The 27483-nt window shown below is 38.8% G+C and overlaps 1 protein-coding gene across 1 annotated transcript in view; it reads right to left on the bottom strand.

Moving 5' to 3' along the window:
* Positions 1–15901: 15901 nt before the first annotated feature.
* GPATCH2 (G-patch domain containing 2) overlaps positions 15902–27483 on the bottom strand; it is a gene marked incomplete at its 5' end in the record, with an annotated part of 114117 nt that continues 102535 nt past the window's right edge. Inside the window, one exon of the mRNA XM_084261096.1 lies at positions 15902–16307. Coding sequence (XP_084117222.1) covers positions 16138–16307 — 170 coding nt within the window. The 3' untranslated portion in view covers positions 15902–16137. The remainder of the gene's footprint in view (positions 16308–27483) is intronic.

Genomic DNA, 27483 nt, shown 5'->3' on the forward strand with positions numbered 1-27483 from the left:
ACTGGGTCAGCTCCGTATCTCCACTAAACCTGTCGCTCTGGCACTGGAGTTTCCTCTTCCTTCACTACACACACCATCAGGAATAGCAATGTACCCCCAGGAGAAACATTCTTCCCTTCCCTCTTTTTTAGATTCAGGGGGAAAAGGGTTTTTTATGTGATAACTATTTTTGCCTTCAGAGTCTCCGTTTCAAGATGATTTTCTGCCAGCGTGATATTATGAATCCTATTTAACTATGCCTAAGATCTCTCATTTAGAGTTAAGTGGAAGAAGAAAAGGCAAAATTGTCTTTGCAGATGTTAAAAAGAAATTCATTGCAGACAATCATCATTTAATATCCAGCGCTGACTTTTTGAACAAGTGCTTTCTCTAAATAATAAATCAAATGAGTTGGCACTAACAATAATACCTTCGAATATGAATGAGGAAAACAAGAATATTAAAACAATAGAAACATTAACATACAAACCCCTGCCACTTACCAGAGGGAATGGTAGAGGACAGTGTGAAAAATAGCTGTTGCTTTTGTTCGGTTTTGTTGTGATCTGCCACCAGCAGCAATGGCTGGCTGCTGCTAGGGAAAGAGAACTGGGTCCTTCCAGCCACCCGGTCCCGTAAGTCTGATCCTGCAGCAGTTATTCTTCAGACAGTGATGATGCTGAACAGTGGGCTGTTATTGCCATGCTGTCCCCATCAGCAAGTGCTCACTAAGGTGGATGGGTGGACCAATGGACCCAACTAGAAGTTCCTCTTCTCTTTGCCCCAGGAGTCTCACCCTGATGTGCTTCTGGCAGTGGAGATAAAAATCTGCATCCTGCAACAGATCTGTGAGTGTGTACGGACCCCAAGAGTGTTGTCTGTTATCACTAATGCACCCTGATGGGGTTGCCTGGCAAGTATTGGGACCCCTGAAGGTTTATTTTAGCTTCACCTTCTGTTGCTGGAGGGTATCAGATCTCAGACTAACCAGTACACTGCCCTATTAACCAAAAGGGGTCACGTAGGGAACAAGGGTTGGATGCAGGTTTAGGAAACTAATTCAGGTTACCGATGTGAACTCCATACCTGTGGAGAAAAAGTAGCTGTTTCCTCTCTATTCAAAGCTGAGGACGGTACTTTTCAGGTGTCTGCATGTTGGTACCAGGTAATTAGGAGTTGGGAACTAGACAGCACTTTTGGATTTAACGTATATATTTTATATATTATATTCTGCATTAACCATGTAACTTAAGAAAATGACTTTGCCTTAATAAGTCTGCCATATTGATAAATAATCAGAGGAAATTAAGACCAAATTGGCAGGTTGAAGACACAAGTTCCAAAGAAAACAAGTGGCACTTTCCAGATTAGCAACCAACCATCAGACTGGTGGAACTATCAGTTATGATCACGTAGACAGTTACCTTAGACCAGCATGCTCCTGTATGCATTGACTTTCACAAAGGTACCCACTAGATCTTCTCCAGAGCATCTGGATGCTGAGAAGTGTACAGAAAAATATTAAGGGAAGAACCACAAGCGGCATCGACCTAAACCCAAAGACTGCTTTTGTGCTTGGGCTCAATTAATGTTACACCTTGGGGCTGTCACAGAAAACAAGACACAAAGGGATGAGCCTTATTTGTTCCCTAACACATGCATAAGTTTTCTCTGGGAGAATGGTGTCATGGAGAGACTAAATGTTTTCACTCAGGTCCCAGTGAAAGCCTGGTTTCACCTCTAACAATCTCCAAATCAGTCACTTAAAACACCACGGTATCCATGCAAAAATGCGGTGGCTTTGAGAGCAGGAATGAAACCCCCTGTGTACAGCGAGCATTGCTCCTTGGGCATTAAGAACAGAGAGAAACTATTTTACAGATAAACGCTGTTTATATCTACATAGCAACATGCCCGATGCACTCCAAGCACGCTGCTGCAGCAAAAGGGCTGGAGGGAGTACCAGAGGGCTGGAGGAGCAGCAACCTCTGTGCTTCCCAGCTGCGGGGACCGTGCCAGCCCTGTATTTCTTCCTGACTGCCCCAGACCTCTCTGCTGGAGCTGGCACAGGTGGGGAAGCTGACTCCTACCTATTCTATCACTAACATGAAAATGGCACAGCTTTAATTCCTGTTGTCAAGCTCTGCTTTAGTGACCTTACAGCAGTTCCCAGTAGAAGAAGATTTTTTTTTTTAAAAAAAACCCCAAGTGATTTTAAGAACCCTTGAGATAACTGCACTTCATCCTAATTATATGTGAAGTACATCCACATCCTTGCTATGCTTTCAGCTTCATTGGTATTTGTTGTGGCTCTTTCCTTGCCTTCTTGGGGTATTATGAACACAATCCCTCTTATTTCGGGTATGTGTAAAATACTAAAAAATAGGGCTTTTGAGTAAACTGCAGCATCCTACATTTCTGCAGCACCAGACAGTAAAAGGAGATGCTTTAGCAGCACGTTTCTAAAGGCTGATGTTCCAGACCCTACAATCAAACGTGAGGCTGTATTTGGAAGCAATTGTGTCAGATGGCTGCGTATTATGGAAGGTTCAGTGCCACTAAGAAATTCAGGATGATAATAATAATTAAAGGAGGACTTCTTCATAATTTTGCTCATGGCAAACCCATGGTCTTTCTAAAGGTGATGACCAAGTGTTATTCTGTTTTCAACAGCCACTTTGGATGTTTGTTTAGAGTCAGGTTACAGCAGCATGTGAGCTACATCTAAGCGTGTGCAAAGCAGCAGGAAATCTTCAGTCTGAACAGGAGGGGGGGAAAAACCAAGGCAGTGATTCACCAAAGCTGAAATCTTCTGGTTGTTGTACACTATTCTTCTTCTGAGCGTGCATGTATCATCATACCAAGTTACTGCCACAGGCTGAAATGAAAACCTCTCCTAAATGGCAGTTAAAATGCTGCTCTTCCAGTTTGCGCATGCACATCAGAGGGAATACAGAAAGTCCACTTTTGGAACATTGCACAGGTCATGTCAAGGCAACTGGCACAACATTTCTGAGTTGCTGAGTCACACCGGAAAACCTGTTAAGGAGGGACACAGCAGCCCTGCCACAACGAATGTGTGGGGTGTCTCTTCTTGTAGGGCAGATGTTGCTGTAGTCACAGATGTGTGCAGAAGGGGTGGTGGTGGATGACTACATCATTACATGAGCTGTGTACATGTTCTTCAGTGTGAGCAACCACTGGCACCGCACCGTGATCCTGCCACATACCTGTGAAGGTGAAGACATTATGTTGATGCCTTTGAATACTTGTGAAGGAGATGGATTTCAGACTGTGGGAAGTTTCTTCAGTGGCAAAGGAACAAATGTTACTGGTGTCTGCTGTTCACAGGCACTGTGTCACAATCTTCAAAGGATTTAGAAGGTAAATTAACAAAATATAGCACGTTCTTAGTGCTCTCAATTTGAGCTGAGCATTCAAAGCTGTAGCAAATACACTTAGTGTATCTGGACATCATCAGCCAACTGCAGCAATTTATCTTAAAGATATGTCACCCACGATGTGCTTCTTGTAGCAACTTTGCATACTCTCCACTACTTCACTCTGATGCATATGAAAAAACCTTTCAGGAGGAAAGTTATGCTAAAGTGATAACAAAACTCAGCTGAGGTCAGAGAATTCCAAAAGTGATGTCATGACAATACCATGGAAAGGGTATTTTAGGTTCGTTTTCCACTGCATCTGCTGTAAAACCCCAGAATATAATTCAGATCCTGTTGTTCAGACCCGTCTGAAATATCAAACAGCAGCTCCTCCATCCAACACAACACACGGAGCACAGCCCACTGGCCTCCTCCATCCAGGGAATTCCTAGCAATCTGGAAGACCATCTTCAGAAGTCCAAAGTAACAGAGCATCTATCGCTGCCTCCCAGAGATTAGTGTTCTATAAATTCCTTCTCCCACTACCAGAAAGTTTCACCCACACTAAAGCTGCCTTTTGAAGCCTTTCACTGATACCAGTCTTGCCAACAGATATATATAGACCCAGGACTTGCCAAAGAAGGAGAAAGGTTAAATTATTACAAGTCCAGAGCAGGGTTGAAGAGAACACCACCACTCATTTACGCAGTATTTACCTGCAATAACACCAGGCTTATCATAGCCATAAACTGAACTGTAGTAACTGACCCAAACTGTAAAACGTCCAACGATTACATGGTGGGCAAGTGCTGGCAGATGCAACTTAATAGTTTGAGAGCAGATCCAACTGAGGAGCTGGCTGCTCAGACTGCCGGTGCCTACTCACTTTTATGATGCATTTGAAAAAAAAACAGCTGAAAAAATTATGCTGGACTTTGCTGCAGATAAACATTTAGTAGGAGCCTAAATGTATTCCTCTGCCAGATAATTTCAATTAACCACCTTCATTAACTCCCTGCTCCAGAACATTGTGTCTAACGTGAAGGCTGACACCATACTTAGACATACCCAGAGCTTTTGCCACTAAAGCTTTCAAATCTTTCTTCCCTCAGAAGCACGTGCAATTTGTAGGTGGCCATTTCTGCAACCAGAGTTCATCTGAAGTGGTTCAGACAGCCTTTGTCACGTCTGGCAGGGCTCCGCGAGTTTGGCTCTGGGACAGAGAGGTCTGCACACGGCAACGAGGGCAGGAGGGGACTCTGAAACTTCCTCACTGCTCCCTTCTCTTGCCTTTGCCACGGCAACCCCACATGAAGTTGAGAGGACATCTCATGAAGCTAATTTGGGCGCCAAGGGCTTATGAAGCTGACAAACTTTACAAAGCAGTTTCCTTTCACCTCTGTAATGATAGGGAATCAAATTCACAGCTTTCTGCTGAAATGTGTGTATTTTTATGGCACTCCTTTCCTCGTGCCTTTCCCATATTTTTGGTGGTGATTTAGCCATGAAAACTACTGCAAAAATTGCAGCTACCTGGGGTTTTGTCAGAATTCACTTCTTAAATCCATCATTTGCCCTGAAACTTTCTTTAAAGCTGGTAAGAGGGTGTAACAGCTGCAACTCATGGTACGTGCGCAATACTGTCTGTCTTTTGCTTTGTTGCACTAGACATCCAATAAGCAGAGGTTCTATTTATCATAAACGTATAGCTCGCAACAGGGTATAGCTGCGCGGCGACTTTCTCAGCAGCACTGATGGGTTGATGTCTTTTTACAAATGAGCACTTCAGAAAAGACTTAGCTGAGTAGTCCCAAATGATTACATTTAAAATACAGAAATTATTGAGCTATATTTACTTCATATATTTTCATGGAAAACCTGCTTATTTAAATACTCTGTACACGCTGAATTTCCTGGTTATGAAAAAAGTGAAGAAAAATACTATTTGCTTTTAGGTAATCGGATTCTGTGGGATCTAATCCTACATCCTATTTATGGCTGTGCTAGCTATTCAAAATTAAAATGAACCTTTCATCCGTGTGTATCATAAATGGGCATTTATCAGGATTATATGATTTTGCAATCCATCTGAATATGTAACCAGAATTTGTTTTCTTTCCGTTTCGCTATGTAATTACCATGCAACAATAACAAAAGTGACATGTTTGAAGAACAGATAAAATGCCGTAAATTGGCCAGTAATGGTGATATTTCCTCATCTTCTGAAAAACCCATTTATTCTCTCTCTCAACAAATCAAGGCACTGTCAGCCCATACTCATCTTGTGGCCAGAGGGGCCCTACCAATTTCTAGATGTAAGTGAATACTGGAATGCAGATGAGGGCTACTAACTAAGGCTTTCAACCCAGGCAGCTGGTCTTAGCTTGCCTCAATTTCTAAATCATCCATAATGGGGCCAAGACCTCCGAAGCACTAAAAAGAGCGAGCTGACATGCTGGACAAACTGTTAATTTTTTCCTGAAGAAGCTGCTATATTGCACATCTGTCACTGCTGTGCAGACAATTACTCACGGAGTGGAAAAAAAAAATCCGCTGCTTGTTTCTGGTGTAGTTGTTAACGGGCGTAATGGAGAAACACGAGAGCACAAGAGCTACGACAGGAAGGCTCCTCAGCCTTCTCCCTCCTTTTGTGAAGTTGTCTTTGGAAATTAAAGCCCTTGAAAGAAACAACGAGTCTGAACCACTACAATTAAACCCATACCTTAAGTCATCTTATGGCTATTTTAGAGGTGTGAGGGGCGAATATTTCTTGTACTTAGATTACTAACTGACCGGGAAATCCATCTCTCTAAGTTGTTGCGCTGCTCTAACACACGCGGATTTATCATCTTAAATCCATTAAGATTTTCAGACACCACTGCAAGATGATAAAGCCATGCAAGACAGATGAGAATAAACCTGCTGATAGCGTTATTTTTCACGTTACATTTCTTAAACATCTATTAAAATTATTGAGATAAACACCACTTAATTGTAAGACATCCACAAAGTCTAGCCCACAAGACGTTCAAGCGATGATGAATAAATGTTCTGAGCCAAGCAGGGAAATGACTGTCTGGTGTCTAAAGCAGGGGTGGCCAGCAAGCCCACACTTGGTCCTGGAGGGCATGGAGAGTGGAGCATGGGACCACCCAGTGGGTATGAAAACTATACAGGTAGGGCCTCATAATAATATTCACTAAAGTTGGCAAAGGAATCTGTAAAAATCAAAACCTTCAACCACGATAGCCACATTGATAAACCAAATACTGACCAAACAGAGGCTGACTGATGGAATGGATTTCATATTTTAATTATTAAATTAACAAAAAGAATGATGAAAACATCAGCAATTGCTGTTCAAACCTTCCCGAGGACAGCAAAATCTTGGAGCAGTGACCTGCTGCAGGCCTACAAGCATTTTCCCCTGGGTTTAAGAGGTTATGTGACTTGCATGCAGAGCAAGGCATGCAGCTGGTGCCAGGCCCGATTTCACGAACACCAAAGTTTTGGAACTTTTGATTCAGAACTCCTATCAACCAATAATTTAAATTTAAAATAATGAAATGAACTAAGAAAATACAGTATTACCTTCATGTTCTTTTCTCCTTTCCTCTGGCACAGAAGCTTTGGGCAGAGGCTTTCCAGGTAAAACCTTGCAAGACAACACACAAACAGAAGCAGCTGCTTTCAGCAAAATGTATGGTATTAAGGGAGACTCAGAAAATTACATAGGACATGATCCCAAGGCCTCATCTCAGGTCAAAACCAATAAAATACTCTTTCAAAATCTGCTTCTAATGAAAAAGGGTTGATACCACTTTGCCGACCACTGTTTCAACAGTGGAAAAGCAGCGACCAACAGTTCTGGAGGAAAGGTTGAGACCTGGGGAGAAGAGACAGCCAAGAGCAGGATGAGAGCAAATGCCCCACGTTCTCTGGGCAAAGTGAAGAGTCACCAAGGAGCATTATTTTGTGAAGACACCTTGTGCCCATGATAATTTATGCTGACAGCTGAAAGGTGGAAGTCAACTCCAACGCACAGATAAAACCAAAAATGTCAGTGGTATGTCCTACCCGTAGCAGCTAGTGGCACTGCCTTCCAGGAGGGAACCGGGTTCTGCTTAAAGCCTCAGGTGTGTAATGCAACCGTGTGTGCTCAGTGGGGTGCCAGCATGAGCCTCTGCCATTCCCTCACCAGTCAATTATGTATTATTATAAATCTGCTAAATAAAATGCTATTTATGACAATTTGATTAATAAAAAGAACAATACCCAACACTTTCAGAAATAAATTTTTTGTGACATAAAAAAAGACATCCTGAAATAAAATAGATGACGAAGTTGGATTGAAAACCAAAAGAGAGTAAGATTGTATTTTACCAAAGTTAAGTGATGAGAAAGGTTCAGGTTGTGCCACCGCAGAACAGGTTTTAATATTTACTTGGGCTGTTTGTGAAAAATGGGTAAAAAATGCTACAGAGCAAAAAACCCTTCCACCTGTGCCTGTAGCAACTCCTGCTGCTCAGCAAGTGATGCCCATGGCAAAAGGCTGGTCACTTAAAAGGGACACTGCTGACTGAATGCCTCCTCCAAAAACTGCTTCAAGTAACACCCGAAGTGATGAAATCTGGAAAGAAAAAGCACCTTGATTTTTTGGGGGGCTGTGACCTCACACGCCTTGCACTGACACACAAGGTCCAATGTTCAGTTTTCCTTTTGGTGTCTGGGTGGCCGAATTGCACTGTTTTACCGAGTACATGACCTAAAATACATTTTGCTGCCGAAGGGACGGGGTTCACTTGCTGTTAGCATATTTTTTCCCCTGTGACAGATTTGAACGACATCAGTGCACTGGGGCCACATTTGTGATACCAACACTAGCCGAAGAGCTGAACGTCTGACTTGGGACAGCCAGGATATTTTAGCCAAGATTCCACATAAGTTCCTCTTCCACCGACCTTTGCGACCCTTACTTTTTCCTTCTCTTCCCCAGTATAGACCATGAGGAAACAGCTGCTGAACGCGACTCCACATGAACAAAAGGAGAGAAAGCTCTCATTCACTGTATGCTTCAGAAACTGCCTTTTATCTAGGGAAATGTTTTCAGACTATGTCTCTCCAAAGGTACTTTTCAGAAACAATCAGGATCACAAAGGTAGTACATAAAATGTCACAGAATTTTTCTATGGCTTGAAAAATAATTATCAGCTTATTTGCATTGTTAAACGTTAATTAGCTATGAATAGTAATTTTTTTTTACACCGCAATACTTCAATTTCTCATTACAAAATAATTTCAGCTCTATTAATTAGTTCTAACAGTAACTCATAGTAATGGATGACACCTTAAGTGAGCTATTAAATGCACTTTACCACTGATTAGGAAGGAGACAACTAAAAAAAACCTGGCTAGGTTTACATAAAGACAGAATATGAAACAATACATTGCAGATTTATTGACTTCCGCAGACCAGCTCACCCCTTAAGTAATGGCTTAGGAGAACCAGAGGCTCTGTCCTTCTTCTTGGAGGTACGTGGGGCAGCACTTTAACAAATAGCCTCACACCTAAAAATTGCTTTCAGAATTTTATGTATTACACCATTCTCTCTATATATATTTACATATATGTCTGATTTTTCAGAAGGAGCCTGGTAAAGACAGAGCTGAAGACTGTGTTACTCATTATTTACATAAAATTAAGAAAGCACTTTAAACTACTATAGGTTTACTCCCAAAATACCCTATTTCAGAAAGAAGGTATACCATGGTATAAGAAAGAAATTTGTAAGATTATGAAAGTGTTCGCTCAGGTAGTGGAACTACTTGAGTTTAATCCAAATTAAAATAGTTGTATTCATGTTCAAGAAGTGTTTACATCTTGTGTTAGCTATACTTACACGTCAGGTGCATGTTGTGGATCAATTCTCTTACTACCAGAACATATACTGAGAGTTTAGCATTTAGAACATATTGGGCAAGTACTCCGCTTTCTTCACAAACGGCAGAACAAGTAGATGTTGGAGGTAATGTGGGATGTTTTGAAAAAAAATAAGGCTACGCATGTGGAATTAGAACTTAACTTTTAAGACTTGAAACCAAAGGTACAGAACTGAAATCCTACATGTTTGTAAATGGACCCAGAAACATTCTTGTGCCTTCCACCATACCATTCTGTAAGAAAACAGTCAAGTTTGTGCAAGAGAGAAAGCAGTGGGAGCACGGTGAACGGCAGTGAGGGTCTCCAAAGTAATCAAGGATCTAAATGCAGAAGTATTTTGTGGGAGGAAAACCCAAACCCTATTAGACCCGATTCTTCAAAGAATCTCCCTGCACCACTCTAAATTACCGAGTATGTTGAACCACATTGTAGGCAATTTCCAAGGAAGTGAAATGAAAAACCTGAAACCATAGGTCATTAAAGTAGAAGACAAAACTCATGGAAATAGACAAGCAGGGAGCAATCTGAGGTCCGGCAGCAAAATTAAGAGATACTTTGAGAAGATAAAGGAACTTTGAGAGTGGACAAGTATCGAATACAAACTGACTGAAAAAGTTTGAAAGATCCAAAGTGGCAGATGCATGAGAGGTTTAACTTACCTCTGGCACTAAAACTGCCAGCACCCTTCATCAGTGGGTCCAAAACATTGTGTCTGTTTTGCCAAGCTCTTTGACCTGGTACCTTGTTGCACTGAGTTTCCAGTTTTATGCATTTCTTTAAAAGAAAATTAAGTGGTTCTTCTCATTCTTATACAAGAACTTTTTCCTTGTTGTGTAAATAGGTGCAAACATTTTCTTGGAACACTTACATTTTCCCTCAGCACACTTGTGATGGATGTTTTCCCTTGCTCATCTGCCCCTGAATTTGAGTGATTTCAGTTTACTCATTGTATCATGGCCTCAGAAGTGACTGTGATCCCTTCTGTTATCTGTGACCTGGCATATCCTTTCTGAACTGAAAACATTTTACCTTCATTGCTTCCCCCTTCTCTTGCTACTTTGCTGGAAGGAGAGACTACATAACACATACGGGATCAACAACCCAGTTCTAGACTGCCTGTCTGATGGGTGCTCAGACAACCTGGTGTGAGTGTTTTGGTGTGTGTTATTTCCAGCAGTGCAGAAATCAGATTCCAGCTTGGAATGGCACCCTGACTCCCTGCATGGTTGGAATGTAACCCTCTTTGGTACTGGAAGGATAGACACAGTTGACATTAACCATGAACCAACTGCTATGTTACAGCAGCCGAACTGGTGCTCTAAAGAAACTCCACGCTGAAGATGGGTCGGCATGATCCCTCCAAGGGGCAGTTGACTCCAGGGGTCTGTGGGAACTCTGCTGTCATGGAAAACTTAGTAGCTGTATCTTTTACAGGGAGGAAGTTAAGGCCCCAATCTGCAAACACTTGCATGCATGCTTATTTTTAGACCTCTGTAGTACTTCACATCTTGAAGTCAATGGAGATACTTGTAACAGAAAGCATTACCTATCTTCCAGTCTGCAACAACGTGGGGCCACAGCAAAGTGAGGGACCAACACACCAGCCTGCCCAGGCTAAAGAAATTTCAACTTTTCAGCATCAAAATCTCTTAAGACAACTGATGACACCAACAGTAGGCCACTCAGAGAACTGGCCTAGGGACGAACTGAAAAGCAACTTCTCTAGACTAGGAGAAATGATAGAGAATCATGGCATCACTTTACATAGACAAGAGATTACGCTTTAAGAGAGGAAACATTGGGTGTAATAGCTTAAAACCTATACAGGGTTACACTTTCCAAGAAAAATGGACAGATATCAAGGATGAAAGACAACACTAAGGACAACGCACAATTAAAGTGAGCATATCTATGGTCAAATATTCTGAAAGACAGCATGATTTTAATAAGCTTACACATTTAATCAATGTAGATATATTACAATAAAACATACATTCCTCAGAGACTTATGTTCATAGTTTCAGAAGTCAGACTCTTCAATACTTACACTTAGCATAGCAATACTATAAGCAGGTCAGGCCAAAATCATAACTTTAATAGATGGAATACTTCATATTAATTCAAAACACTTTTCATAGCTGTTAAGAACCACAGCTCTCTCAGATGCAGGAGACCAAGTTTACAGAATCTGTGACTTTCAGTCTTTTACTGAACACTGAAAGCCAAACACAGTGCCATCACGGTTGAAACACCTGCAAAATCTGTTTTGTTGTAGGACAAAAGAAGAGAATCACAGAAAGGCCAGATGTTTGCATGAGAGTTATCTACTACCAGTCAATCGTGAAACTTTTGTACAGTTTTCCACAGTAAGACGAAGCACATCCACATTAACATTTTGTTGACAGTTTAACTGGACACACTCTCTTACAGCTCAGTAGACACTTGTTACAGCTTATATCAATCGATGCTGGTTAAGTGTTACATTTCTTTTTAAGCAAAAATCCCTCACTTTAAACAAGCACAACATCCATGCTGAAATACCTGCACCTCCTTCAGGATGTTTCCAGATATAGCAAGGTCATTAAAAAAAAATAATAAAATCCCAATCTGAAATAGCGTACCTGCAAAAAAACCTCCCACTCGACTGCAATAAAACCTTTCTCTGGGACAATGCAAAGCAAAACCATGTAACTGCTTAAAAAGGCCATTTTCTCTTTTAACATTTTCCATTAGCTTCACAGCTGAACCGCCGTTCAATAAAGAAATAATTCGGACGTGATTTTTTTCAGACTGAACACACACACTACCCCTTAGGTATGGGACCCTACTGTGGGCAACTCGGTTATGCAGCTGCTGCGTGCTGACCATGCCAACTGCTCCTGAAAACTCTGCTAGGGGTGGAAGTCTAATCAAAAAGTCTCCTGACTTCAGAGTAAGGGGGTAAACGGACCCTATTTCTGATACGCCTTTACTGAACCTGCCCTGGGAGCGTGTGGAGGGAAGGTAAAACAAAGGTTGTGCGAGTCCTCCTTGGAAGAAATTTTTGGAGAACTGTTTGAAGAGAAAGCACAAAGTCCTGTCACAGTTATCAAAGTATACACAAAGAGTGGTTGTTTCCAAATGTTTTAGAAGAGTACGATAACAGAAGTACTGCAAACACCTTAAGGCATTTCCAGATGTCATGGTGTAACCTTTTCAACTGGATAATAACACCTAGAAAAGAAATACTAGTAAAAAGGTACATTTACTACTATATGTAGTATAATAGATTTAGCAAAATGCGCATCTGCTTGCTACCAATGTATTAAAGAAAAGAATATACAGAACTCATGAAGAACAGTCTATTTATTTTATTTCATCTTGCATTTGTGCTGTTAAAGCAAAACATTCTATACATATTATTTAGCTATTTACTGCCATTCTACACCCATTATTGACCTAATTGCAGAAAGACAAATGCAGGGACAAACTTGTTAGAATGAGCTTATCGATAAGGCTTCTCTGACTTCAACAAATATTTATTTAAAAATAAGATACTGCTCATGGGTTGCTTTTATTAACAGTTAATGGCTCAATTCACAGAACTTTGAGACACCATGGAACATGTAGCAAAACACAATGCTCATCATATGCAACTGTCTCTTCTCTCCACTAAACATTCTGCATAGGCAGAATGTAACAGATGAGCTACTGATTGATCAAACACCTAAATGGAAAGAATCTGGTGAGTGATGGATGATAACCTTTAGATACAAGATGATTCCATACTTCTTCACATCGTAGGCAAAAAACCTTCAGTGTCACAGCCAGCAGTAATTATTATCTCAAAATACATGTATGTTTATTTTAAAATAATGTGAGCCAGCTTTATAGCAGGTATCACAGTATGACAGAGTTAGGTATGGAAAAGACCTGAAGAAAAAAAGTAAGTCCAAGTACTCTGACTTATTTCAAAGTTGACTAACATCACAATAGTTTAAAAAAAAAAAAGTACAATGTACTTTTTGTGCAAAATCACGCTACTGGAACACCTTCAAAACTACTCCTGTGAGAGAAGGAAAAACAGAAGTGAAACAATGGTGTGAGTTGGAATGAAATTTTACTGCAACAAAACATCTCAAACACTACATTAAAATATTTTAATAAATCACTTTGTTCTACAGCTTCTAACAGATAAAGTTGAGTCTCAGCCATGGCATCTATGAGAATACCTGCTGGAAAACAGAAAAGGTGTATCTATCTCTATCAAAATCGATTTGACTAAGTCTTAATGTCTAATAGTTTCTTCATAATAGACTGATTTAAACCAAAATATTGTAAGATATCCAATAAGGCTAAACAGTTCGTCCATTATTGCTGGTTGCTTCACTGGATCTGTATGAACAGATGAACAGAGAGTTGAATGGGCTAAATAGTTTTTTCTCTCAAAATGTATCAATCATTTCACTCATCTTTTTAAAAAAGGAAACATTTTCAAGTACTTTTGGAGATGCAGACTGATTTCTTGAGGAACTGCTGCAACAGAAATACTTCAAACAAATGTTGTATGTGCCATGCTGAAAGTCTCCAGACCACAATATGTAGGTGTTGTAACCAAATCCCGGCAACGGAATTTTAACCAGGAACAAACATCCCTTTGCAGCTTTGCAAACAGAGCTATGACAACCAAAATGTACAGATTTTCTTTTACAATTCATGTGTCAAAAAGTATTCTAAGGATTGTTTGCTTGTGGTGTAAAATACAAAGAGGTCTTTAGAATTCACTTGCTGTCAGCAGCACATTGCATTTGACAGAACAGGAGCATGCCCCATAAATTCATTGTTGTAAATAACACTTGTACAAGTGGGCACCTCTGCCAGCTGCAGAATTCCAGGCGCTCAGCCCTTCGCAGTTACGTGGCTCTGAAATCCTCTGGCTATGGAATATGTGTTTGATTCACTTGTTGTGCAAGAGATATTTGACGTGAGAAATCACATTATACTGTGCTCCAAAACTTTCAATAAAAAGTACATGTGCTGATTATAAATACCAAGTCTGTTTAAAATTTCTTAATATTTCCAAAAGAAAACCCACACAATCATATCAAGTATTTAAACAGCAAGAAAGAGTTCTCCTGAAACTCAGAGAACGTGTGCATCAGCTATCAATAAAAACAGCACTAACTTTTTACTATGTGTATGGTGAAACAATATTCCCAAACCAATAGTACTCACAGTGGAAAGCATGAGCATTTCTTTTTAAGCAAATTCAATGCTATAAGGCTGCTGCTACTTCTTTTCCTAGTATTGTTTTTCTGGGAAAACGGGTGAAGTTGAGAGAAATAGAAAAGTAATAAAACCACTTAAAAATTCATCACTATATTCAGTCACATGAAGGAAGCTGCACTCTCTTTATTCTAAGGAAATATTGTTGCAAGCATCTGGAGGAAAGTATTTTTCTCTGCAGTTTGGGAGCAGAGCAAGAGAGAGATCCTCCTCTTGAAGCAAAAAGGACTGGAAAATCAAATCCTGTTTCCTCTGCAGTCAGGGGAAATATTGCCAGCTATGGCAGGGGCTGGCAGGGGCAGGATTTTCTCCTTAGTTCCCCTGAACAACAGTTTTCCTCAGCCCTATCATTTAATTTTAAAGTAGAATTTGTTTTATACTGCAGACCAATAAGTACCCTAGGAGCTTGATTGGTTGGTGCTTAATGAAATTGCTTCTGCTGACATTAGATACATTAGGATACTGATTAAAACACTTAATGATCCCTCTTGATTTTAAATTGGTAGCTTAGATTTGTGAGATGCCATCAAAGTATCTTCTTCCTTCCTTTCCTCCATCCTAATCCTGCTTCTCCTTGCCCTTTTTCTGTTCATGATCCTTAAAGGTTGTGGCTCATTGGCACCAGCACGACCAAAAACCAAATGATAACAAGATGTTGAACACTGCATTGTTTAAAATACACCATACTCCAGAATATAAACACTGACAGACAGTCATCTTTAAAATACAATTTCCTGGTTCAAAGCTGAAACTATTCCTAAGTGTGGAAACACTGAGGATTATTAATATAAAGGGAAATCCAAAGTCTGAATAAACTTTAAATTTTAGAAATATTTGCTGAAGAAAGATAATTCTGTAAATGTAAAACAACAAGTATAAAAGCTTTCCCTTTGATCTTGAATGTGGAAGACAGTGATACATTGCCAGATAATGGTGCTGGAATGGCATTCCTATGACAACAAAGCCATTTTTCATGTTCTCGTACAAAATTGCATACCGTATCACCTTCCAGTAAGAAATGCGTGTATCTTATGGGCAAAATGACAGCTTATCCTCAAATACTGTTAGAGACTACAAATACCAGGTTTGGAAACTTTGTCTGAAAAAGGGGAAAACATAATAGCTGTAAAAAGTTCTATTTTCCTCAATAAATCTTATCAAGACTCTTGAGATGAAATTATATTTACAAAAAAAAAAAAAAAAAGAAAAAATTGCTTATATACCAAAACCTGCTGTGTCAGAAGCTTTCATGAAAAAAGTGTATATACTGGATTTTATGCTTAATACAAACTTTAAGACCACAGAAAATAAAAAAGTAGAAGTTTTTGTACATTGTAGCACCGTTAAAGACTCAAATGCCGGTTGTCACTGTGGCTGTACCTTGCAGCTGGTGTAGCTAATGTGAAGCACATTGACTTCAGTGATCTTTGAGAGAAGAATAACTGGATTTGCTGATCACAACAAATAATGTAAGTTTGGCTTTTTTCAAATATTTTTTCTTTCTTTTTTTTTTTATTTTTAAATCAATTTCGATTTTTGTTTTCATTGGGCAGCCAGAGTGCATTTCTGTCAGCTAAATCCAAGTCCGAGTCCTTTTGGTCTCTGGATGGCTCGTATGGGCTCTGCCATTCCTTTGCCATCTGGTCCAAGGCCTGTGCCAGGGGTCCAGCCCATGTTCTGAAGCATCCTGTTTCCAATGTTGTTTTCTGGGATTGGTTGGGTGTTTTCACCTACAAACCCTGAGATTAAAGAAACACACAGCATTAATCAGCACTGCCTGCCATGTGGAGAAGAGCAGGATAATCTCCCTTAAAGCTTTAAACCTTCTTATTCTACTAATTTATCTAATAGGTTGCTAGAACAGGCTGTCTGTGCACATGTTGACCACCTGACTGCATATGATTCTAAACAATACAGCCTTACACTTTGCTTTATTTTTAACGTTTTTAAAGCATCACTCAGTTTTCAGGTATGAAAAATATCATTACAGATCTTTTATACATTCCAGGACAGTGGATTTTACATCACTCTCAAAGAACACTCATCACCTGCACAAGCCTATCCCTACATTGGTAAGATTACCTGAATTTCTTGTCTTATACGGTTACTAAGCTGAGGCATGTCATACTATCAAGACCACCTTCCCATTCTTCTCAATATTTATCAATGCTCAAGATCTCTTTCAAGAAAACACAACAAATTAATTTCTGATTAAGCAATTGCAGCTGCTACAGAAACAGTACATATATAACTGTCTTGCGTGAGTTGTACAAATGTATTTTTTTCAAGAATCTTCAGCAAAACTTATCAAGTCACTGTACAAACAAAGGTGAAGGGGCTGAAGGTTTTGAACTAACACAAGCAGGTGCATGTAGGCAGCCGGGTTTTGCTTTCAGCTTTGCTCAACATCTCCCTCCCTTCTGACAACAGGAAAAACAAAACAAAACACCCCACCACGTCCCCAGCTTCAAATATGATCTCTTAAACTTTCTACCTGTTTATTCTGGCCTGCAACTCTGAAAAATACTGTACGAGACGACTATGGTTTTGTGGTTTTGAAGGCTATAATGCCTTGAATTAACAATTCACCATGGACAAGCAGCTGGCTCATCATTATACTAACTTACTAAACAAGAACAACAGAAAAGTTAAATATGCACTTCTGAAAAGCCTCATTTACTGCACACACACAAAGCAAAGACCCACAGTGGAAATCGCATACTGAGACAAAAGTTCAAAATGAGAGTTGCACATTAAACACCTCACGATGATTTTTACAGTACTCCAGCATTATCCACTATAGATCTCTCCATATTCAGTAAAACTCTGACTACATAAAAGGTAGAGAGCTTCCTAGTATCTCAGCTCCTGAGTCAAAGAAAAAGGGAAACGCATTGAGAGAAGGCATCCTTTAATACTGGTTTGAAGCTATTCTTAATGCCAGGCTTAAAATAAAGGCTTTTAAGTTAGCAGTCTCCAAGTCCCCAAGAGGATTCCTCTTGAACTGACCAGCACAAAATTCAATGTCCAAGGCTTCCTTTCTTTTCAGACCCCCACAGGCAGAGGCAATTTTCATACAGATGAGTCCCTGACACTGCCTGGCATACACAACGCAGACTTTGCAACTGTCTTAGTTAGACTTTTTAACTCAAAAAAAAAAGAGAAAGAAAAAAAGGCTACTATTCAACAAAAGTTCCAGAAAATCTTGCAGGCAAAATCCTCATAGTGTTTTGGTCCACTTTTTAAAACAAGTGATGATAAGAAGCTGAACACTGTTCCAATGAATGTCTGTGGAACAATTAAGGGGGAAACTTGGAAGAAAATATCAGTTCCACCAAACAGGGAAGAGGCATCTGAGAACTGGAAATAGTAAACCATTCACAATGCTGCTTAGGCAAAAGTCAGCAATGTTGCTGGAATACTATTGCAAGGCATAGCTTGAAACTACATATACAGCTTTTTTGCTGGTCTTCTTGGGGAAAATCCCACAGACCTTTTCCTGTAACAGATTTACCTTTCTGTATGAATTGGAATTCTCAAGACAGGCAGAGAAACCTCACAAAAGAGATATATGAAAGAACAATACGTACCCTGCTGGGTTATTTGTTAAACTGTTGTTTCTAGTTTTGATATTTTTTGAAATGGCTCAGTGTTTCTTTACCCCCCCATTTTTTTTTTTTTTTTGGGGTGTGTGACTGACAGGATAATTGGAATACTTTTTGTTTTTAAAGACATATAAATACTTCTAGAATGTATATCTATTTTTCAATCTATTGTACACATTTTTATCTCCTTTTAGAAGGCAAACCTCTCCTGAAGAGTCCTGTTTTATTCTTATAAAACACGAGATTAAAAAAGCAAAGCAACAAAAGAAAACAAAGAAAACCTGCCAAAAGCCTTGGCTTGATAACCCACTTTTGGGCAAACAGCATATACTGTCCAAAAGAAGTTTGGAAGATTTGTACTGCAGTGAGAATAAGCAAAATATCAACCCCCACCCAACACTCTCTAATTGACTAATTACTCCTTCTTGAAAATGAAGCGAATATGGAAAGGTCTTATATTCATTGTGGAAAAAAAAAATAATATAGGCAGGCCATTCTTTTACAGTATAGTCAGGTTTTATATAAATACTATCTACATCTGTCTTTCATATTCCTGCAATTTTCATTTGAACAATTTCTCTTTAACACAATGTACTTTATTAGAGTCAGAATATGGATAGTGCTATTGCCCTCTTCCTCCATTCCATGACCAATCATCAACTGGGGGAAAAAACATTTGCATTGCTGATTGACTGCATGATAGGAGAGAGCTCTTAAAAGTCATACAGCACTGTGTGCTATTCCCCTGACCCCCATTCATGCGCTTTGGGCTTTTATTTTCTAATTAAAAGCAGTAATTGTCCTTGCAATATTCATCTTCAAGTTCAGTTTTTAATTCATGCCTACGGCACTTCTTGGACTAGCCAGTAGGGCCCGTTAGAGAGAGCAGTCCAAGAACACTGGCCTTGAAAACGGCCGTGCTACCTCTGGGACGTGTTCAGTCTCGACCCACCCAGGAGCAAGAGCAAAATCAACCCATTGCACGGTCTCACAAAAAATAAATATGCAGAATCAGATTAAGGAAAAGATGTGGGGACACTTTTTTTTTTCCAAAATTTATTACTGTGTGAGGCTTTGTGGGGTTCCAGGAGTGACAAGAAAGTCTCTCTACCATTTGTAGGCAACTCCTGTGCAGAGTTGCAAGGCAACTCCTCCTTTCTAGAGACTGAAAAGGTTTTTAGCAACCGTAACAACTTGGTTCCTGACCTACCAGATACGCAGTCTGCATGTAGAAGTGGCTGCCATTACATAAGTGAGGAGCAAATACTGAGAGACTGAAACTTGCTCAAAAAGACTTATGTTCCTTCTCTTGGCAATACTGCCAGCCAAAAAAACCCAAAGGCAGCTGATGCTCAAACCTCTGCATCTCTGAATAGCCACACGTATTATGCATGTGACCGTCCATACATGGAATACGGAACCTATGAGTAGAAAGAGGCAAAACTGTGGAGGAGAAAACAAAAGACTCGTAATTTTTGTTTAATTTTGCCATGATATTTATGATGGCATTAAAGGCAGGTTTCAATGAAAAAATAAAGGTATCTAATTTTTTTCTTAACAGCTGTTGAGACAGGTATGTCCTGGTTAAACAGTGCACTAGCATTCAGTGCCATACCCTTGATTTTACAGTGATTGCCATGAATTAATTTAATTCCATCTGTAAGCTAAAATCAGATCAGAGGTCTAATGCTGCTGCAGGCTCCACATCTGTTTAATCATTTTTAGATACAACAGCTTGCAAAAGTTCAGGTATTAGATTTGCCTCATACTTAAGAAATGATGTTATACTGGTGTACAACATCTTCAGGAGGAAGCAGATAAGCCTATGCAGAGTTTTCATCCAAAAGATCTATTTTATTCACAAAATGTTTCTAAAAAATTAAAAACTCATCGATTAGGTTATCGTTTATTCTAGAATAATAAAGGAACAGTGGCCCCATAAACCGCTATTGTAACAATATTTGTATGGTCCAACTGCTGGATAAGACTAACATGAAACATGTTTGGTTTATACTGTGAATAAAATCACAATATAGCTAGGTTCAATCTCTTAAATAACCCTTATTTAAGAAAAGGCCCCTCTCCTCCCCCAAGTTGTAAGAAACAAATGAAGGCATACTGAAGTAATTTCATCTCTGGCCACTGGACTATTTTTGATGTTAAGAAAACGGGTTTTTAAACAGTTCTGAGAAAATGACACTGTACATAAATATAGTCTTGGCCTTTCATCTTTCTTTTATATGATTAAGACTTGTGAGCAGAACAGCAATGCCTTTGCAGAGCATACCACAACTATTATTTCCTCTTCTATCGCTCCCAGCAGCCTTAAATCCTTTAAATCCTTTCCTAGAAGGATCTCTTTTTGCTTGGGTAATTTTTGCAATACATGGCCTGCTAACCCTTACCCCCTACCCAGGATCTCACTTATGTCTATCACAGCAGAGTCGGTCTTTCTACCTCAAATCTTCCAAGGAGCATTGTGGATGGTAATTCACTTGCGTAATTGGCTCAAGAGATGAAAATCTTGTATCTGCCTCTCTTAGCCACTAATCTATCCAGCTGACTGCAAGCCTAATTGGCAGCTTGTTTAGTAATTTGGCTCCTAAAGTGTTGTATTGATGTTGGATAAACAGCCAATGGAAGGAGAAACGATACATGCTGCTTCACTTTGAAAGCTAGTGCATTTTCCGCCCTCATTTTCTGAAAGCATTTAATATTCCATGTATTCTTTTTCTTTTCTGATTCCTCACTAGACAGATGAGCTCAGAACAGTAGGGACTGATCCTGCCTGACACATGAGACAATTTTACAAGGTATGTAATCAAAATAATATATTGCTGTAGTGCGCCTTATGTCAGCTCTCTGTAACTAACAAAACGGGAATCAGACTGCTTGGGTGTTTATATTGTTAAACCTGTTTTGGATAATTGTGCAGACAACATCATGAGCATAGCTGACAGCCATACTGTGATTTTTACAACAAGTACCTGCGGTGGTTTTCAAAATTCAGTATACTATGGCTGCAGAGCTAAAGAAAAAAGCAGTTATGAAAATGCCATATTACGTGGCTAAATATGTGAGACTGCATTTTTAGACCAGACTTTTATGTATCCCTCACACTGAGCTAAGACAGTGTCTAAACAATAACCTTAGGATTATTACAGATCAGGTTAAGTCTGCTTGCATTGTATTTCATTCTAGCCAGCAGAAAGATAAAAACAGCAGAGAAAACGGATCCATAACTTCAGCCAGTGTTGGAAACCTCCATTATTAATCCAGCCACCACAGCAGAATCCTGATAATGTCTGCGCTGCCTCAGTTTCACTCCTACTGTCCCGTTCAAGGGGTATTCAAAGTATTCTTGCATAGTTACGGTGTGGGTAGATAGACCCTTTCTTGCAGTAGAGACCTTAAATTTAAATCAGCTTAAAAGGATTTAAATGGAAAGATATAAACAGAAATCCACGCACAGATGAAAATTCAGACAGTGAGCTGTGGGTTCAACTAGTCATCTACTATCACAGATCACTTGGAACTGGATTTGTAGGTGCTCTTCCCCCCCTTCCATGCTTTATCAGACTACAGTGTGAGACGTGTATCCTCTTGCCCATTCAGTCTTTGCTACTAATAACACTGGTTGCAAAGAGATGGAAATTTTAGATTCCTATTTATCCCTGCATAAAGGGAATCTCTTACATACCCATGACTGTCTCTTGTAACATGGGTCTAAAGTGGGTCAAGTTTATGCCAACAGAAAGACTGCCATCACTGAGCAGCATTTCAGAAGCAGCATTCTTACTGAAGACCATTCCAAAGTTTTGCTCAAACCTCTTAAAAATTGGCAAAATTGCTCCTTTCTGATAAGCAATCCCCGACTTTTACAAAAAGATTTGCAACCCTACACTACACCCACAGGGAAGGGTTTTAAGTCACAGTAATACTCTCAAAATGGACAGCTCAGTCGCTGTTATTTAAGCAGAAAAAACGAGGATGAAATGGATATTAGGGGTACACACACTACAGTAGTTCTGACTAACCCTAACCCAAGCTGGGATGGATTTCAAGGATACTGGAGGTTAAGTTCCACTTCTATTGCTTATTCTGTACCTATGCGGTTGGATTATTATATTCTGTCAAATTATCTTAAAGATGAAGGTTAATTAATTAAAATGAAATCATTGGAACTAGGCAAATACAGCTGCATATTTTTTACTACAGGCTAAGTAACCATTTACCTATTTATTTGTGCAAACAACACTCACTGTGATGACTGGATCAGTAACGAAGACATCAGACCACAAATCATAGTTATTACTTTGGCATTGGCAGTGTTAAGATACAGGTTGAATGGTTAACTTTTCTACCAATCAAAAAATAAGATTTCCCCCTCATTGTATTAGAAACCAAAAGCAAAAAAAAAAAAAAAAAAAATCTTTATGAAATCTAGAGTATTACAGGTATCTACAACAGCTTTTATCAGAAACTTTTCTACCATTCACAAAGTTTAGAAACCCAAACTTGCCTGCACTGGAATTGTATATTCTCACATTATGAAAATATTTTCTCATATATTAACCAGGTATTTTATCCTCTTGAAGTCGAAAAACACCCTTCTGAATAAAGCTATCAGGTTTATGCATAGGCCTGTTTCCTTATTCAAAAAGTAAGTGTCATTCTAACAAACCTTTAAGAAAAGTGACTTTTGCATAATCCATAGCAGGGTCTATTTGCATCAGTTCTCCCCGTTCCCTCGGGAGAAAGAAAAACTAGTCATCATTAGCTCAGAGCTTATTGTGGAGATCTGGGACAAGACTGAGGAAAAACTACATGTATTTCCTCGTTGCACATTCTAACTCCCAGATGCTCTCTGGTTATCGAAAGTCTTTTGGTATTACCAACCTAAAGCAGTCTGACAGAAATATCAGGTACTGCTTTGTTTGGTCGAGTTCTAGGATAGCAACATGATGTACAACAGCCCATCTGAAAACATGATGGTTCTAACAAACTGCATGTGTAACGAAGCCAGCTCCTCCCTTTAGGGAACCACTCTATTATGGTACCTGGTGGAGCAGAACTTGCAGAGCAGATAGCTGACCGGGAGGATGAGTATCCTAACTGACACCTCTGTTTCATGGAAAGCTACTCCTCAAGCATACAACTGTCTAATGAGACAAGCCTTTAGAACTTGGGGAAAAAAAGGGAAAGCGAAAGCTGGTTTACCTTTTTCTGAACAGAAATTTCATACATATTATCTTTAAGGATGCTCTCATTGGTGATATTCTCTATTAAGGTGGTTTATGAATTCTTAAGAGTGAAGTCCAAAAAATCCATAAAATAATAGAATATCTCAAGTTGGAAGAGACCCATGAGGATCATTGAGTACAACTCCCAGTGGAGACACTTCGAACACTTTCCACAACCAGAGGTAGCTACATTAGGAAAAGCTCCCAGAGTAATTTGGGGAATTATTTTTAAACCTTCCGTATTTCAGAAGATGGCAGCATTTAGAAAAGACAGCCTTCTTGTATCAACCAGAAGTTTTTTTCTAGGCTGTGTATACAGTCTGAAGAATATTGACTTCTCTCTAGATAATAAGAAATCCACCAGCAAATTCCCAATATAAGGTTAGTTCTTGTTGCACTGTGGATCTTTTCTTCGGAAGCTTGCTCCAGAACTTTCCTTATTACTCTGGACTTTATAAGTAAGGAGCCCTGCCTGAACCGATGAACTCAGCTCAACATGAGAAATCTTTTGCTCTACGGGGACAACAATTTCCAATGGGGGATGGCATTTTGTGATCTTTCAATTTTAAAAGAGATTTAGTGAGACAATATGGTATAACCCTCCCCAACCCAAAACACCCTGAAAAAATCCCAGAAAGGTGGCCTCAAAATTTAATCTGCAGCAGAAACCAACTAAAAAAAGAAAGAGTATCCATATGCTGGACAAAGAAGCAGGTATGTTGTGTATCCCAGAAAGGACTTTGGTAGTCTAAGGATAAGAAATAGGGCAATACAACAAGGGCAAGTGTTACAACAAACACCGATGTATTGCTCTGTGAAAAGGGATTTCTGTCTATGAGTTGTGTATTTAGTATACGGAAAAGCAGTCAATCAAGGTAAAAATAAAGTGGGCATGTAGTAGTAGTAGTTTGTCTAAAGTTTTGGAAATTTACTGATAATTCATCCAAGTACACAAAACTCTATCCATTCTCTGATACTAAGTTGACCTTCACCACAAACTTAGCTTCAGCCACCTCTGTTAGCACAGTGTAATCGCAATCTTTTTCAAATCATCATTTTGGTACTGCAGATATTCAGGTCTGATTTTTAATCACTGACATATTAAGCATCAGCAAAATAGTTTGCTTAGCTGTTCCGTTGGCAATTTTTAAAAAGGAATGAAAACATGTACCCTTTTGATTACCTTGTTAAAGTGAGTCATGATGGCATTATAGCAGTGCTCAGTATTTCTGCTGTAATTAAGAATCTGTCATATTTTTCATTAAAACACATTCTTTAAAATGAGACTTTTAACTTGGTCATTTCAATCAGTACCAGCCTGAAGTGTAGCATGCAACATGCCAACTAGATAAAGAAAATGATATCTGAAATTTGCTTTAGCAAAATATAAGTATTAAAGTACCCATAACAGGTACTATAATTTATATATTTATATGCCCATTCTCTGTATTTTAAGTACAAGATATCTTTGTCTTTTTAAAATTAGTTTTTGTAGGTTTTCGACTCTGCTCCGAACTGTAAACCACACTACACAAACATCAGAGCAAAAAGGTTGTTTTCAAACAGAAATAAATGGCTGTTTACAAGGTACCCAAGTAACTTTTTTTGCTCTGATTCAAACTTCATACATTCTGTAAATTAAGTTAACATCCCATAGATGTGAAGCAGAATTATGAATTTTTCAAAAAATTAATATTCAGAATGTTTTAATTAAATAAATATAAATCTAAAACATCTTGGGGATTTAACAGGAGCTTACTGAGGGAAAAGCCTGTACAGAAGACAGAGTCAGTAGGAAAATAGCTGGGGTAAATGCATATTCAGTGTATGAATACGGCACTAAAATTCTGTAGCATCTACTGGTTGGATATGAGACAAGCCAGGTAATCTAAGAATAAAATTACTGCAAAAATTCTCATTGCATGCATTTAATAGCAACAATACTTTGCAGAGAATGCTCTTTCTCCTGCATACAAATTCTTTTGTTGTTTTTGTTTTCCTATTACTTTCATTAATACTGGAACCAGTTTTGGTGGGGCTATTTCCATGATAATGTATTAGTCTGTGTGAGAGCTTTTTATACAAACTTGCAGGCACTGTATTGCTGCAGTGAAGTTAAGTCAGTGTTGTATGAAAATGCTCTACCACTGAGATAGTCAGAAAGGGCATAAAGTCATTGAGAATGACCTGGTCCTACATCTCACTAGAATCACAGAAATAATACTAATTTCATAAAAGAAGTCATGCAGAAAAGTAGATATTTATAATGTACAACCACTAATTCTCAAAAGAAATCATAGGAAATAAAGACTTTTTCCTAGTATTTTTTTAGCTGATAAACTGATAACCGAAGAGATGGGGCTAGATCAAGCATCCACAAACCAGAAAATTTATCTTATTAAAAAAGGCAGAATAGGACTCTGCTGTCCTAACAACCCATACCTATGTATTCTCCTATTTTCTTCGTTGCTTTTCAACACAACTTTCCTTCACCTTCACAAGTGACATTTTTGAAACCATAAAATGGCTCTATGCCGCTCAAACTTTCTTGCTTCAATAGTTTCTCATTGCTGTACAAGAAAATCTACATCCTTTGCTACTAATATACACAAACCTATTGGTATGTGACTTTGACTTGAGGCTGAGAACAGGCTATAAATTTAGAAATCAATATCTAACTCTATCAATATTCATTTTACTTTTTCAATACAAAATACAAAGGTGAAAGAGCAGTAAATAAGCTGGAGTACTGAAATAAATTGGGTGTTCTTGTCACAATTAATAAATGTTTAACCAATAACACTGCTAGCTACAGAAGTCCCTGGCTTTGTAAGGTATCTGAAAGTAGCAGGTGCTACCCTTGTGAGACTCAAAACCAGAGAACATATTTCGATACTTCGTTAGGATCCCCAGTTGTTCTCTTCAATACTACTGTAGCTCAAGATATAAATGACTGACTGTTTTCAACAGTGCATAGTGCTACAAGAAATAATTTACTGATGTAACTTAGTCAAAAAAAGCAGATGAGAATTTTGAAAATACTGTCTCTTGGTAGGTTTGCAGCACGTGAAGCTCAAGAAAATGTATGCAGTTAATGACTCATTAACAGACAGCCTTTGAGGTTTTACTGTGATGTCAGATATGGAAAACTATTAGCAGAATGCTTCATTTCCAACTTTTTCTCATGGATATATGCAGCTTTTGTTTATTCTTTCAACAAAAAAGTTCAGAAAATCTTCTACATAACATCTAGTCCTTCTGTTCTTATAACTTAGCTAGCAAAAACTACTGAAAGTAGCACACTCAAATAGCAAAGTCTCATTTTAATCCATGTTTCTAAATATATTTCCATTCTAAATGGTACCCGTTTCTTGCAAAAGATGGTATGAAAGACTGACAAACAATGTGACTGACAAAAACCTGTGATGGATAAAAAGAGATTTAGCTGTAGGAAGGTTACCCTGTGAGAAAACTGTAATGATTTGCCAAAATACAAGTTTGTTGTGTAAGTTTGCTCAAAGTTTGCCGAAGTTTCTATTTGCTTAAATCTGTTAAATGATGAAAGCAGAAAAAAAACCACTTTTGTAAGAACACAGAAAAAATTCTCAACCCTCCTGCCCAGAACCAAATTACCTTGAACTTAGAAAAACCCACACATTAATTAAAAGGTACCTCATATGACACCTTTATCTGTTCTCTCTGTTGCTCTCCACACAAAGGCAAATTTTGTGGGCAACACAATCTCTAAAATTGTAAGTACAGATATACATAACATTGAATGACCACATAATCTATTTGCCTTAGTATCAAAATATTGGCTTTGCAAAGTTACGCAGAGGAGCCAGCTCATAAAATGAAACACTGAATGCTGAAAGCCCAAGGTAAAATTAATAACAACATTAATTTCATGATACTTCATACCCTCTCAGTACAAAAAGACATCCTCTAGTACTTGAAAATTGTGAAATGAAAATCACCTTTTAGAAATAATTATATTATTCTCTCTTCAGCCATTAAGTATTTTTCTTTCTCACTTCACATACGGTCAGAGTCTTAGAAGGCGACTC

The sequence above is a fragment of the Gallinula chloropus genome, assembly GCF_964237585.1.
Source record: "Gallinula chloropus genome assembly, chromosome: 3".
In the NCBI taxonomy this organism is placed as follows: Eukaryota; Metazoa; Chordata; class Aves; order Gruiformes; family Rallidae; genus Gallinula; species Gallinula chloropus.